Source organism: Bombina bombina, chromosome 5 (genome assembly GCF_027579735.1).
Source record: "Bombina bombina isolate aBomBom1 chromosome 5, aBomBom1.pri, whole genome shotgun sequence".
Lineage (NCBI taxonomy): Eukaryota > Metazoa > Chordata > Amphibia > Anura > Bombinatoridae > Bombina > Bombina bombina.
Genome location: NC_069503.1, coordinates 561,191,081 through 561,207,892, shown reverse-complemented (window position 1 = coordinate 561,207,892; position 16,812 = coordinate 561,191,081). Strand labels below are relative to the sequence as shown.

The 16,812-nt window shown below is 39.7% G+C and overlaps 1 protein-coding gene across 1 annotated transcript in view; it reads left to right on the top strand.

Annotated features, from left to right (window-relative positions):
• The window catches only part of LOC128661553 (CLIP-associating protein 2-like), an 898,219-nt gene that overhangs the window by 262,289 nt on the left and 619,118 nt on the right, over nt 1–16,812 (top strand). The window contains exon 7 of the mRNA XM_053715796.1: nt 11,815–11,885. Coding sequence (XP_053571771.1) covers nt 11,815–11,885 — 71 coding nt within the window. The remainder of the gene's footprint in view (nt 1–11,814; nt 11,886–16,812) is intronic.

The following is a 16,812-nucleotide window of genomic DNA, read 5'->3' as shown; positions in this document are numbered from 1 at the left end:
ACAGTCAATATTAGATCTGCAATGCAATATTAATATACCAATAACAATATCAGGGGTAGTAATCCCCGTACTCTCACTTATTGAAATGTAATCATTAAGTATAAAATTGTAAGTTAGTGGAACCAGTTTAAACATTGTGCTTAGACAACTTTTTAACACGTACCTCAGGGACCATCTTGGGTCTAGGGCTATTAACTGCAACTTGAGAAAACATTATAGCTTATGAGTGAAGTGAAATTGTTTGATGGTTTGGTTCTGAAGATGGCTATGGAGTTGTCTTTGGTGGCAATGATGCTCGTAGGGAACCCCCACCTGTAAGGGATTCTTTGCTCTTTGAGAGCTGTAACAAACCGTAAGTTCCCTTCTTTTTTGGAGAGTGGCAGGACAGAGGTCAGAGTATACTTGTATCTCAGCTCTATCATACATTATCGGATGTTTGGATCTAGCATGTTTGAGGATGTCTTCCTTATCCTTGAAGGATAGGCGCTTAACAATGACATCCCTGCGTGGTGCTCTAGCGGGTGGCTTGAGGCACAAAGCCCTATGTGCCTGCTCTATTTGGACCTCAGCTGCTGATGGAGAGTCCTTGATAGATGTAATTAGGTCTTGGATGTATTTGTGCAGTGCAGGCAGACTTACTGACTCAGATATTCCTCATAGCTGTAAATTGTTCTGCCTGCTCCTATTCTCCAGATTGCATCCAGGCTCTCAATTCTTTAATCTGTGATGCAATTATCCACATTATCCGCATCAACGATAAGAATACTGGTCTTCCGGTTCTAGCAAGAAAGGCCCTATGGTTAAAGTCTTGATCGGCTGACATGATATGTAAATCTAGATTGCTTTCCTTATCCTTTAAGGGTAAGTCCATCATTTGACCGTCACTAGCGGAAAGGGAGTGTTCCTTACCCAGGATAAGAAGACTCGGCAGAAGGGGAGCGCTAGGTCATTTTCGGCCCTTTTGTCAAGACAAATCTCAGAGATTCGTCCCTTCCAACATGTCTGAACCTTCCAGGGGTACCTGGAAACCTAACTCTTTCTGGATCAAAAACAAGCAGAACAAGAGTTGGTTCCCAATTCCAAGTCCGTATGAAGGGGCGACCATTAGTATCTTAGGTTTGCTTTTCAGGACCAGCATTTTCAATTTACGGCTCTCCCTTTTGGTCTAGCTACAACACCAAGGGTCTTTACAAAAGTCTTGGGACTCTTCTAGTGGTGGTCAAGCTACAAGGTATCGCCGTAGCCCCTTACTTGGATAATATCTTGGTTCAAGCTCTAGCTTCTCAGTTAGCAAACGTGCATACTTATAGGTTACTCTGGTATCTTCAGAGTCATGGTTGGAAAGTAAATCTGGAAAAGAGTTCCCTCATGCCTCGGACGAGAGGGAGTTTTCTGCGAGTCATTATAGATTTCACTGTTATAAAAATTCAAGTTTCTGTCAGCATGCCAATCTCTTCAGTCTACTCCATATCCTTCAGTAGGTCAGTATATGGAGGTTGTGGGCCTCATGGTAGCAGCATCAGATGCCATGCCATTTGCTGGCTTTTATTTGTGACCTCTATAGTTGTGCATGCTACGACAGTGTAATGGAAATCACTTCTAAGTGATAAATCTGGACCAGGTCACTTGCTTTCCCTATCTTTGGATATATGAACTACTGGGAGGGAAGGGGAAGTAGTAGGAATAGTTGAAGCTCTGGTTGGTGTGCCTTTGCTTTCTTCCTAGTGGCCAGGAGAGGGATGGATTTTGTGGACTCTCTCTACTAAGAAAGAAAATAATTTATCATATAAGAATACATTTTGTTTTTATGGGTAAGGATAGAACAAATATAGTACAGATTATTAATGCTTAAAGCAATGTGTCACCTAATATTGCTAGGAAAGCTCTATGGTAAAAAAAAAATAGATTGCTGATAATTGTTCTAAAGTTGTTTTCTGTAGTTTGCGCAAATGCGAATTGTGGACTAAAGTTAAGATCTTGATTTTAAATAGATAAAGAAGAAAAAGTATATTCTTGCCTTATATATACTGTATATATATATATATATATATATATGTATATATATATATATATATATATATATATATATATATATATATATATATATATATATATATATATATATATATATATATATATATATATATATATATAAATAATATTTCAAGGCTTACAGTGTTCACACCCTTCTAAAGATAGTTATTGACTTGACTAAGATTGATTTCGGAATTCCTGCTTAAGCAATCTAATCCTTTTTTTCCTGACGTGTTGGCATCACAAGCAGGGCTGGTGCTAGGATTTTAGGCTACACAGGTGAATATATATTTTGCTGCCCCCGACAAATAAATTACATAACATCCCAGTGCAGCTTCTTCACAAAATTTTATGAGGATGTGGTAAAACGGAAACAGATAATAATTTTACCAATTATTTTTAAATTATATAGATCCCATTACCCCAAAAAATCCTTGTCTGTTAAAAAGTTGATTGTATAATTGAGCACATACCTATATGTGCACACTAACACAGAGGTGCATACACAAATATACAAGCATGCACTCAATTTACACACATGTGAGCATATACTACACAAATGCTATTATAATAAAATAGCTGAGGATACTAGGTAGACATTTACCATGTGCCTATTTTCCCCAGGCAAGGGAGAAACGACAGAGAAGGACTAGGGAAACAAGACCTAAAAATACACTGTGGCAGAGACTGGGATAGAAATGGTCAATGGATCACACAGATGTGAACAGAAACAGAAATGGATATACATGGGGACAACTATTATAGAGGTGGGGTCTGAAGGACGGCACAGAGATATGAACAGGAACAGAAATGGAGAGAGAGAGAGAGAAATAGGAACAGGGAAGAAAGACAGATGAACAGAGAATTAAGACACATATATGCACACAAATATAGGGGCATATAGCTAGTCATGCAGACATCATGCTATTGTAAAATTGTACATGGATGTGAAAACAGCATGTGGGACACAAATGAGCTGGCACGGGAACACACAGATACACAGGTATGCATGTAAACACAGACGGCTAGGAAGGGTAGGTTCCAATAAACACAGTGGCAGCAGAGTTTAACACCATAACTGCTGGAGGGAGCTGCTACATTATACATTCTAACAGTCATGATGTTTCATTTTGCAAACACACAGTGTTTGTTATATTGCTCTCCATCTGATTGATTAAAAGTTATGAAAACATGTTCTGAGTGCTATAAAGAGAGTCCAAGCCAGCTGCACAATAAGTTAAAAAATGTATCTTCTGCTTTGTGCCCAATACAGTGAACCTCAAAACATCAAATACATGTCTGACCCCTCCATTATTCTTGCCATATGTAAAGTAACTTATTTTAGACCTACAGCCCAGCTATAAAACATGAACATGATTTGCACTCAGTAATACTGTTAAAATGTTAAAATAGTGAGTGAAAAAGCTTCAGATACCATGCCTTCTGCTTTCATGCACAATGCTGCTTTCCCTCATAAATAGTGGGAGGGGTAGGGAGGAGACAGCTCTCAAACCTCACATGCAGTTTCATTGCAAACCTCGGTCCAGTCACCAAAGCAGCAAGTTCCAGAACGATTCTTCTTGACTCCCTGCTGCAGTTATGCTCCTCCCTCTCTTACTGTTGCTGTCACTTCCTGCCTGGTGCTTTGCAAGATAAGGAACGTGACTGGCCCCATCCATTGCACTTGTGAGGAGGATTGATTAGCAGCACAGGATGGGGGCACTCTAGAGAAGCTCAGTTTAGAGAGCTTACAGGCATTAGGGCATTTGAAAATTAAAGTGTAAAAAAATAAAATCTGAAAAAGTATATATATTTTTTTGATATATATATGTTAAATATAACTCTACTCACTTGCGCCCCCCTGCAGGAGTGCCCAAAGGCAGTTGCCTAAGCTGCCTATATACAAACGCCGGTCCTGATCACAAGATGACCCTGTCTCAATCACTGAGTTGGCAGACAAATTATCAGCATTTGTTAGCAGGTAATCACTTATGGGAGACTTAATTGCAAATAATTTCAACAGACGCCATCATGTCTAGGTTAGGTGCAACCATGAAATCCCAGTATGTCCAAGATGTCAATTTTGTAGAACTGTAGACAATAAAGCTGGGTCTTCTACTCTTTTCTCACCATTGTTTGAAGGGACATGAAACCCAATTTGTTTGTTTAATTATTTAAAGAATACAATAAATAAAATCCAATTTACTTCTATTATCAAATTTACTTTGTTCTAATTTAATTATTTGCTGAAGAGATACATAGGTAGGTAGTGTGTACATGCCTGAAGCACTATATGGCCATCTAGTGCTCTTGCTAATATCTAACATTTTTGCAAAACTGATGCCATATAGTGCTGCCGACATGTGCATACTCTTGAGCTTACATCCCTGCTATTCAATAAAGGATAACAAGAAAATGAAGAAAATGTAATAATAGAAGTAAATTGGAAAGTTGTTTCAAATTGCATGCTCTATCTGAATTGTGAAAATATTGGGATTTTATGTCCCTTTAATTAAAGGACCTCTGGATCATTCAGATGTTTATCATCTTCATCTAGTGGCCTGTGATAACATGAGGTTGTGATTCAGACAGAGCATACAAGCTTCCAGTTTACTTCTATCATCAAATTTGCTTAGTTCCAATGGTATTCTTTGTTGAAGAGATAACTAGGCAGATGTCTGGAGCACTACATGGCAGACAAAATACTGCCATCTAGTACTCTTGCAAATGGATAACATTATTGATAATCTGCTGCGATATGCTGCCAGACATGTGCACGCTCCAGAGCTTACATCCCTACTTTAAAAACAAAACAAAAAAAACATACCAAGAGAGAGAAGAAAAGTTGTTTAAAATGGCAAGCTCTATCTGAACCATTAAAGAAAAAAAGGTTGGGTTTTATGTCCCTTTAATGAAAGGAAAGAGGAAACTGACAGCTTCTGCTTATTACAAATCCTGTGAGGTATTTACTGCTTATATATCAGATGTGTAAATAATACCTCTAAAATAGAACCAATATAAATAATAAAAGTCATAATGAAATGTAATATTATGTGACAATATCTGTGATATGAAATAAAAAAATGTCCTACTAAGTAATAAAATACAAAAACATATTAGTAATAAACTGAACGGTGTGATTCAAAATATAATGTAACAGTGAAATTCTGGTTTACATTACCAGTAATACAAATTATATGTAATACAAAAATTATATTTATGTGCTTTAATCCTTATTGATTGCAGCTGGAAAAGTGATAAGACTTCATCCACTAATAAAGATGTGCTTTATGCCTCAAAATAAAAACAAACATAGAATAGGGTAATACTGCATTATACAGAACAGGATTGCCAAACTGCTACTCGTATAAAAAATGCTACAATAGCTCTAAGATCAGCGCACACTTGGTTTAATACTGCCAGGTACAGGTATACCTTGCTTTACAGCGCATCACTACATACAAGGCAAATATGGAGCTGAAGTTCAACCTCCAAGGATTCTGAAACAGTACTTTACTCATCGGGAGTATGTAAGAAAAGCAACTGGCACCATTTTATTATGCGCGGTTCCGTCTGTCTACGGCATTGCAGTGCACGCCATGTCTCAGTGTCGTAGTCTGGCAGTAATTGTCAATATTTTACAGGTACTTTACAGTTTTTATTGAATACTAATTTAAAACTGTACTGTGCTAGTGTTAAACTAAACTTAGTGCTATTGGACACCTAATATATGTTAGTTCAAACATGTTTTCAAGTTCACTGGCAAGTGAAAAGAAAGCAAAAACTGCCTGTAAAGGAGGTTTTCTCTTTACAGTGGGGCTCTGGTCCATAATCCGCTGTATGAGCGAGGTATACCTTTACCTAGTATATCCAAATGCAATCTCCATCACAATATTTTTTTTTTACATTTATTAAAAGCAACAATATAACAATCCCCATATTGGGGACGATTTATCATCGGTCTGTCTGACATGATCCGCTCAGCGGATCATGTCTGACAGACATCGATGAATGCCGACAGCATACTATGTCGGCATTTATCATTGCACAAGCAGTTCACCAATCGGCCGTTAGCAGGGGGGGGTCAATCAGCCTGATCGTATAGGATCGGGCGGATTGCAGACAGCAGCCTCAGAGACAACAGACAAGTTATGAAGGAGCGGTTCAAAGGCTCGCACGGAAACAGGACAATCGAGCTTGATAATTCGGCCCATAGTCTCTAAGTGTGCGAATCTCAATATGTGTATAATGAGCGGAAATCACTGGTGTTCTATAATTTTTTGCTACCTGTTAGATTTTGCTACACGGACACTGCACATGATCTTAAAAACAGCTGTGGAAAGGGCTGACGTAAGTAGCTCATGCACATTATGATGGGTAGCAACATCTAACGGAGAGGATCTTTACTCCCCACATTCTTCTTACATGTTAAGTGTGCCTTTAAGTGTGCCTGTGCACATTTGGCTCAGATTACTTTGGCTACTCTCAGGGAGGAGTAGGGAGGTAGCAAAATCGAACAGAGAGGATCTTTACTCCTCGCATCTGACAGTGACAACAGAAAGGGGGCAGGGTGTGTTAAAGTAATATAGAGAGGGGTTCAGGGTGTGTGTAATTTTAATTTGGGTTTATTGTGAGTCCCTGTGCCAATTTGAACATATCACATTTCCGTTTTCCTGCAATATAATAAAATGAACAATAGGAGCGCAGCTGTATTTAAAAAAAAAAAAAGATAAAAAAAAATCCAGGGAGTAAAGATTATAGCAAAAAATGATAGAACACCGGCCCAAAATGTGGATGGCAATGGATTAGTAACTGCTTGGTAAATGGATACCAAAACTGCCATGTGGCACAGTCTAATGCCCCCCTGTGATGTAGGTGTTTGGCTAGGTGATGCTCCAAGTTATGTTTTGCCATTGTAATTTGGAAGTCTATACATTATGAGATCTCCATCTTTTTTCCTGGCATTTTCTTTCAGAGAAGAACCAGAGAATTGTAAGCATTTTTTGCTATCACTCCGCTTAAACAGAAATGGAGTCTTGTTTTTTTCTATTTACCTGTGAAAACTATGTATTCTTTTTTAAGGAAACAACCCAATGTATTGATGTATGCCTATTTTGGTATATTTCATGCCATCATTTCTCCGCCAAATGCAATCATATAAAAAAAAAAAATTGTTAACTTTTTCTTACTGAAATTATTTACATACTGCTTGTGCAATCATGACACAAATGGTTGTAATAGCTTCTCTGGGATCCACTTTGTTTAGAAATAGCAGACATGCATGGCTTTGCCATTGCCTTTTGGTAATTAGAAGGCTGCTAATTGCAGCTGCGCACCACACCTCCGAAATTCTTGGAAGTGAAAGGGTTAATCAGGTAGCTTGTAAGGTTAATTTTAGCTTTATTGTAGAGATTACCTTCCCACCTGACCCCTTGCTATCTGATCCCTCACAAACAGCTCTCTTCCCTCCCTCACCCCCCACTGGTCACCCCCATCTTAGGTACTGGCAAACAGTCTGCCAATATTAAAATTTAAGGCAATTTTTTTAACTAAATATCTTTTAAAGTTTTATCTTTGTGCTTCCAAGGAATTTTGTCAATCATCTATTTTGTTTATCCTATTTTCTGGTAAGTGCAAGGATCAAAAGGCCACAGCTGTTACCCTATTCTTCTGGCTCAAAAGTTTGATTCGCATTGCTAATATAGAAGCAGGTTAAAGCCTTCATCACGAATTACGGCACATTCTACTCATGTGGTGTCTTCTTCCTGGGCCTTCGAAAATGAGGTTTCAGTTGAACAGATTTGCAAGGCTGATACCTGATCTTTATTGCATACTTTCACAACATTTTACAGATTTTATGTTTTTGCCTCAGCTGGAGCATCTTTTGGGAGAAAGGTTCTTTAAGTGGTGACTGCCATCCCTACCTTTCCCTCCCTACATTTTTCGTGGACTCCACAGCTTGAGTATTGGTTTCCCATAGGTTATGATTGAATTTGTGGACTGTCACTGCCATTTATGCTTACTTGATCAATTATTTTCTTTCTTGGCAGTGAAAGAAACCCACGAACCCACCCTGAAATAATGTAGTGGCGGCAGTCTTATGGCACTTCTTTACCCCTTTTATCACTCTACTTTTCCTTATCCTCAGCTTGAAATACTGAGAGGGTAGGGGAAGTGGGAGGGATATTTAATGTTCTGTTTGGGGTGTCTTTGCCTCCTCCTGGTGGCCAGGTGAAGTGTTTCCCATAGGTTATTAATTTGTGGACTTTCACTGCCAAGAAAGAAAATAATTGATCAAGTAAGCATTAATTATACTGTTTAATGTTTTTTTTTAATTTTATTTAAAGTTTCTGTAGTGTAGTGCCCCCCTTCCCCCCTCCCACCACTGTTAGTGATGGATCCATCACCTTTTTTCTGTAGTGTAGCTCCCCATCCCTCCCTTTCCCTTTATTTTTTATTTGTTTAGTGTAGCTTTCTTCTCATGGTATCCTTTGTCTAAAATCATACCTAGGTAGGCTGAGGAGCAGCAATGCACTACTGGGAGCTAGCTGCTGATTGGTGGCTGCACATGTAAGCCACTTGTCATTGGCTCACCCATAGTTTTCATCTAGCTCTTAGTAGTGTATTACTGCTCCTTCAACAAGGGATGCCAAGAGAATTAAGCAAATTTGATAGTATAAGTAAATCTAGACATTGTTTAAAATTGTATACACTTTCTGAATGATAAAAGAACAATTTTAGGTTAATGTCCCTTAATGGTCTATTTTATAACATTTTTGTTGTAAAGAAGAGTTGTTTTATTTCTACAGAAGTACAAAACCAAGAATATGTAATGTGATATGTTCCAGATTTTAAAAAATGCCCAAAATTATTTTATAGAAACCTCAAGAAGAGCATGAGATTGTGAATGGATAAATAGAATTAATTAACCAAAATGATTAAACATTACTTGAAGCCATGAATATATAGCCTCATGCTACATTATTTAAAAAAAAACAAAAAAAAAACTAGTCCTTATTTCAGGATGAATAACTTTTGGATTATAATGTACTAGGCGATCAATCTGCCCAGAGGGCAGTTTATGTTTAATAAAATCCAAATCCCCAAGCTAATTTTACTAAAAATAAACAAAAAAAATTACAGAAAAAAATAAACAAAGCTATCCAAAATAATTTTTTTAAAGCTAAACTAATACCCCTATAAAAATAAAAACACCCCCTAATCTAATTCTAAATTACCAATAGCACGTAAAATGGCCTTTTGTAGGCAGCTCTTGTAAGCAGCTCTTTTACTTATAAAAATTACCAATTACCCCTAACAGTAAAACCCCCAAAACAACCAACACCCCCAAAATAAAAACCTAACACTAAAAAAAACCTAAACTGCTCATTGCCCCTAAAGGGGCATTTGTATGGGCATTGCCCGCATTCAGCTCTTTTACTGCCCTTAAAAGGGCAATCAGCTCTTTTACAGCCCATTAAATCCCTAATCTTAAAAAAAAATCCTAAAACTAAGCCCCAAATAGGTACTCACCGTTCCTAAAGTCCGGTGGAGAAGGTCTTCTTCCAGACGGCTTCGCCATCTTCTATCTTCATCCTGTGCGAAGGTGGCACGGAGCAGAGGTGCGGAGCTGGCTTCCCTAGTTGCGTGGATCCTCAGCGGCGGTCCTCGGCGGCATAGAAGCTCCTCTTCATCCGATGTCCGTCGTACACTGAAGATTGAATTCAAGGTACCGCATTCAATTTGGTGAACCTTGCATTCCTATTGGCTGAAATTTTGAAATCAGCCAATAGGATGAGAGCTATTGAAATCCTATTGGCTGTTCAAATCCGCCAATAAGATTAATAATCTTATTAATATGGGGTACCTTGCATTCAATCTTCAGTGTGCGACGGACGATCGCATGAAGAGGGGCCTCCACGCCACCGCTGAGGACAGCCACTGAGGGGAAGCCAGCTCTGCACCTCCATTCTACCTTTGCTCCGGATGAAGATTGAAGATGATGGAGCCGTCTGGAAGAAGACCTTCTCCACTGGACAGGATTTTTTTTTTTTAAGATTAGGGATTTAATGGGCTGGAAAAGAGCTGATTGCCCTTTTAAGGCAGTAAAAGAACTGAATGCCATTTTAAGGGCAATGTCCATACAAATGCCCTTTTTGGGGCAATGGGTAGTTTAGTTTTTTTAGTGTTAGTTTTTTTTTTTGGTAGGTGGGGTTTTTTTACTGTTAGGGGGGACTTAGTATTTTGTAAATGTAAAAGAGCTGTTTAACCTAGGGCAATGCCCTACAAAAGGCCCTTTTAAGAGCTATTGGTAGTTTAGTTTACATTAGGGGGACTTTATTTAATTTCATAGGGATTAGGTTTAATTTTTTGATATTTTGTTTATTTTTTCTGTAATTTTAGAGTTTTTTAAATTTTGTACTTTTAGATTATTTTTTTGTAATTTAATGTTACGTTTTATTATTTTAAATTTAAGTATTGGGGTTAATTTAGGGGTGTTAGATTAGGGTCTTAGTAATTAAATTAGTTATTTGCGTTGTGGGGGTTGCTAATAGGTTAATTGGGGTTATTTAAATGTGAAGGTTTGGCGGTTTAGGGGTTATTAGGTTAATTCGGTTTATTGCGATGTGGGGGTTTGTCAGTTCAGAAGTTAATAGGTTAATTAGGTTTATTGGGATGTGGGGGTTTGTCGGCTTAGGGGTTAATATTTTGATTATGTTATTTCCGGATTAGGGGTTAATAACTTTATTATTTTGCGATGTGGGGTTGGCGGTTTCGGTGTTTGTTAATACTTTGTGCGGGAGGTTAAGTATTTTTTATTATTATTTTGTGCGGGCGGTTGCATGGTTTTTATTTTGTATGCTTTGTTTGCCTACGCAGCATCCAGGTGGATTCTTTCACGGATTCTTTGACCACCCTGCCATTTTCAGAATCCACCGGGATGCCTCGCTCAGCCAACATTCCTTTGAGGATGCATGCGCAACTGGCGATAGACGCGTTACAAACACGATTATAGTATAGAAATTAAATAGATAGCTATATTTATATAGATATTGCCTCAAAAAGCATTGTATTTAAAAAACAACAACAAAAAAACCAATATAATAAATCCTATTTAAATAGAAAAAGGAATCTGATTTAAATAAAAAAAATAGATTTTTTTTTTGTTTTTGTATCTACCCTGATTAATTACATTTTCTGGTTCCCACAAGGGAGAGAGGGCTACAATTTTGTCAGCAGCTTTGCTTACAGCTTTGACTCATAAAGCATACTTGGTAGCAGGGAAGTCTCCCTTTAAGCGAATTAACAAATATTTGCATTTTGACTCGTTTGCCTCTTCTGTATAGTATAGGGTCGCATCATCTAATGAAAGAAAACAAAATTAATGCTTACTTAATAAATACATTTCTTTCATGATGGTGAGAATACTCTAGACCTCCCCTTGTTTTTGTAGTCCAGTTGGCACTTCACTTACCCTACTATGTTTCCTAGTTTTCTAAATTTCTCCTTTCTCTTGGCCATATGTATGACTAAGGTATCATGGTAAAGTGGGCAGGAATAAAGGTTCTATTATGTTGGGTGTTTTGCCTCCTACTAGTGTACTGGCCTTTTATCCCACATGTGATGATGTACTCTCTCCATCATGAAAGAAATGAATCCATCAGGTAAGCATACATTTAGTTTTTTTTGTATATTTTGATATAAATATAATTTGAAATTTAAATAAATTACAAAAAACTTTAGTGTGTGAAATGTAAGCACTTAATACTTTTATTCCAGCACACGCATGTTCCAAGGCTCATTCCTTTAATTACAAGCAATTGTACATCAAAATCAGTGGCTGTGAGGAGGTGAGTAACTCTTCCTGACATTGTGCATGCAATTTAACATGTAACATTGTTGTCTATTGTTTTCGTATTATGGGATTTGTTGTTAAACCATTTCTTCAAAGGAGAAAGACAACAGTTATTTCTCCAACATAGGTGTGTCCGGTCCACGGCGTCATCCTTACTTGTGGGATATTCTCTTCCCCAACAGGAAATGGCAAAGAGCCCAGCAAAGCTGGTCACATGATCCCTCCTAGGCTCCGCCTACCCCAGTCATTCTCTTTGCCGTTGTACAGGCAACATCTCCACGGAGATGGCTTAGAGTTTTTTAGTGTTTAACTGTAGTTTTTATTATTCAATCAAGAGTTTGTTATTTTAAAATAGTGCTGGTATGTACTATTTACTCTGAAACAGAAAAGAGATGAAGATTTCTGTTTGTATGAGGAAAATGATTTTAGCAACCGTTACTAAAATCCATGGCTGTTCCACACAGGACTGTTGAGAGGAATTAACTTCAGTTGGGGGAACAGTGAGCAGTCTTTTGCTGCTTGAGGTATGACACATTCTAACAAGACGATGTAATGCTGGAAGCTGTCATTTTCCCTATGGGATCCGGTAAGCCATTTTTATTCAGACAGTAAATAAGGGCTTCACAAGGGCTTATTAAGACTGTAGACATTTTCTGGGCTAAATCGATTCATATATTACACATATTTAGCCTTGAGGAATCATTTAATCTGGGTATTTTTGTTAAATAATATCGGCAGGCACTGTTTTAGACACCTTATTCTCTAGGGGCTTTCCCTAATCATAGGCAGAGCCTCATTTTCTCTGTATTGCGCACTTGTTTTTGAGCAGCATGACATGCAGTCGCATGTGTGAGGAGCTCTGATACATAGAAAAGACTTTCTGAAGGCGTCATTTGGTATCGTATTCCCCTTTGGGCTTGGTTGGGTCTCAGCAAAGCAGATACCAGGGACTGTAAAGGGGTTAAAGTTAAAAACGGCTCCGGTTCCGTTATTTTAAGGGTTAAAGCTTCCAAATTTGGTGTGCAATACTTTTAAGGCTTTAAGACACTGTGGTGAAATTTTGGTGAATGATTCCTTCATACTTTTTCGCAATTGCAGTAATAAAGTGTGTTCAGTTTAAAATTTAAAGTGACAGTAACGGTTTTATTTTAAAACGTTTTTTGTACTTTATCAAGTTTATGCCTGTTTAACATGTCTGAACTACCAGATAGACTGTGTTCTGAATGTGGGGAAGCCAAGGTTCCTTCTCATTTAAATAAATGTGATTTATGTGACACTGAAAATGATGCCCAAGATGATTCCTCAAGTGAGGGGAGTAAGCATGGTACTGCATCATTCCCTCCTTCGTCTACACGAGTCTTGCCCACTCAGGAGGCCCCTAGTACATCTAGCGCGCCAATACTCCTTACTATGCAACAATTAACGGCTGTAATGGATAATTCTATCAAAAACATTTTAGCCAAAATGCCCACTTATCAGCGTAAGCGCGACTGCTCTGTTTTAGATACTGAAGAGCATGAGGACGCTGATGATAATGGTTCTGAAATGCCCCTACACCAGTCTGAGGGGGCCAGGGAGGTTTTGTCTGAGGGAGAAATTTCAGATTCAGGGAAAATTTCTCAACAAGCTGAACCCGATGTGATTACATTTAAATTTAAGTTGGAACATCTCCGCGCTCTGCTTAAGGAGGTATTATCCACTCTGGATGATTGTGAGAATTTGATCATCCCAGAGAAACTATGTAAAATGGACAAGTTCCTAGAGGTCCCGGGGCTCCCAGAAGCTTTTCCTATACCCAAGCGGGTGGCGGACATTGTAAATAAAGAATGGGAAAGGCCCGGTATACCTTTCGTCCCTCCCCCCATATTTAAAAAATTGTTTCCTATGGTCGACCCTAGAAAGGACTTATGGCAGACTGTCCCCAAGGTCGAGGGAGCGGTTTCTACTTTAAACAAACGCACCACTATACCCATAGAAGATAGTTGTGCTTTCAAAGATCCTATGGATAAAAAATTAGAAGGTTTGCTTAAAAAGATGTTTGTTCAGCAAGGTTACCTTCTACAACCAATTTCATGCATTGTCCCTGTCACTACAGCCGCGTGTTTCTGGTTCGATGAGCTAGTAAAGGCGATCGATAGTGATTCTCCTCCTTATGAGGAGATTATGGACAGAATCCGTGCTCTCAAATTGGCTAATTCTTTCACCCTAGACGCCACTTTGCAATTGGCTAGGTTAGCGGCGAAGAATTCTGGGTTTGCTATTGTGGCGCGCAGAGCGCTTTGGTTGAAATCTTGGTCAGCGGATGCGTCTTCCAAGAACAAACTCCTTAACATTCCTTTCAAGGGGAAAACGCTGTTTGGCCCTGACTTGAAAGAGATTATCTCTGATATCACTGGGGGTAAGGGCCACGCCCTTCCTCAGGATAGGTCTTTCAAGACCAAAAATAAACCTAATTTTCGTCCCTTTCGTAGAAACGGACCAGCCCCAAGTGCTACGTCCTCTAAGCAAGAGGGTAATACTTCTCAAGCCAAGCCAGCCTGGAGACCAATGCAAGGCTGGAACAAGGGAAAGCAGGCCAAGAAACCTGCCACTGCTACCAAGACAGCATGAAATGTTGGCCCCCGATCCGGGACCGGATCTGGTGGGGGGCAGACTCTCTCTCTTCGCTCAGGCTTGGGCAAGAGATGTTCTGGATCCTTGGGCACTAGAAATAGTCTCCCAAGGTTATCTTCTGGAATTCAAGGGGCTTCCCCCAAGGGGGAGGTTCCACAGGTCTCAATTGTCTTCAGACCACATAAAGAGACAGGCATTCTTACATTGTGTAGAAGACCTGTTAAAAATGGGAGTGATTCATCCTGTTCCATTAGGAGAACAAGGGATGGGGTTCTACTCCAATCTGTTCATAGTTCCCAAAAAAGAGGGAACGTTCAGACCAATCTTAGATCTCAAGATCTTAAACAAGTTTCTCAAGGTTCCATCGTTCAAAATGGAAACCATTCGAACAATTCTTCCTTCCATCCAGGAAGGTCAATTCATGACCACGGTGGATTTAAAGGATGCGTATCTACATATTCCTATCCACAAGGAACATCATCGGTTCCTAAGGTTCGCATTCCTGGACAAGCATTACCAGTTCGTGGCGCTTCCTTTCGGATTAGCCACTGCTCCAAGGATTTTCACAAAGGTACTAGGGTCCCTTCTAGCGGTGCTAAGACCAAGGGGCATTGCAGTAGTACCTTACTTGGACGACATTCTGATTCAAGCGTCGTCCCTTCCTCAAGCAAGGGCTCACACGGACATAGTCCTGGCCTTTCTCAGATCTCACGGATGGAAAGTGAACGTGGAAAAGAGTTCTCTATCTCCGTCGACAAGGGTTCCCTTCTTGGGAACAATAATAGACTCCTTAGAAATGAGGATTTTTCTGACAGAGGCCAGAAAAACAAAACTTCTAAACTCTTGTCAAACACTTCATTCCGTTCCTCTTCCTTCCATAGCGCAGTGCATGGAAGTAATAGGTTTGATGGTAGCGGCAATGGACATAGTTCCTTTTGCGCGCATTCATCTAAGACCATTACAACTGTGCATGCTCAGTCAGTGGAATGGGGACTATACAGACTTGTCTCCGAAGATACAAGTAAATCAGAGGACCAGAGACTCACTCCGTTGGTGGCTGTCCCTGGACAACCTGTCACAAGGGATGACCTTCCGCAGACCAGAGTGGGTCATTGTCACGACCGACGCCAGTCTGATGGGCTGGGGCGCGGTCTGGGGATCCCTGAAAGCTCAGGGTCTTTGGTCTCGGGAAGAATCTCTTCTACCGATAAATATTCTGGAACTGAGAGCGATATTCAATGCTCTCAAGGCTTGGCCTCAGCTAGCAAAGGCCAAGTTCATACGGTTTCAATCAGACAACATGACGACTGTTGCGTACATCAACCATCAGGGGGGAACAAGGAGTTCCCTGGCGATGGAAGAAGTGACCAAAATCATTCAATGGGCGGAGACTCACTCCTGCCACCTGTCTGCAATCCACATCCCAGGAGTGGAAAATTGGGAAGCGGATTTTCTGAGTCGTCAGACATTACATCCGGGGGAGTGGGAACTCCATCCGGAAATCTTTGCCCAAATTACTCAACTGTGGGGCATTCCAGACATGGATCTGATGGCCTCTCGGCAGAACTTCAAGGTTCCTTGCTACGGGTCCAGATCCAGGGATCCCAAGGCGACTCTAGTAGATGCACTAGTAGCACCTTGGACCTTCAAACTAGCTTATGTATTCCCGCCGTTTCCTCTCATCCCCAGGCTGGTAGCCAGGATCAATCAGGAGAGGGCGTCGGTGATCTTGATAGCTCCTGCGTGGCCACGCAGGACTTGGTATGCAGATCTGGTGAATATGTCATCGGCTCCACCATGGAAGCTACCTTTGAGACGAGACCTTCTTGTTCAAGGTCCGTTCGAACATCCGAATCTGGTCTCACTCCAGCTGACTGCTTGGAGATTGAACGCTTGATCTTATCAAAACGAGGGTTCTCAGATTCTGTTATTGATACTCTTGTTCAGGCCAGAAAGCCTGTAACTAGAAAAATTTACCACAAAATATGGAAAAAATATATCTGTTGGTGTGAATCTAAAGGATTCCCTTGGGACAAGGTAAAGATTCCTAAGATTCTATCCTTTCTTCAAGAAGGATTGGAGAAAGGATTATCTGCAAGTTCCTTGAAGGGACAGATTTCTGCCTTGTCTGTGTTACTTCACAAAAAACTGGCAGCTGTGCCAGATGTTCAAGCCTTTGTTCAGGCTCTGGTTAGAATCAAGCCTGTTTACAAACCTTTGACTCCTCCTTGGAGTCTCAACTTAGTTCTTTCAGTTCTTCAGGGGGTTCCGTTTGAACCCTTACATTCCGTTGATATTAAGTTATTATC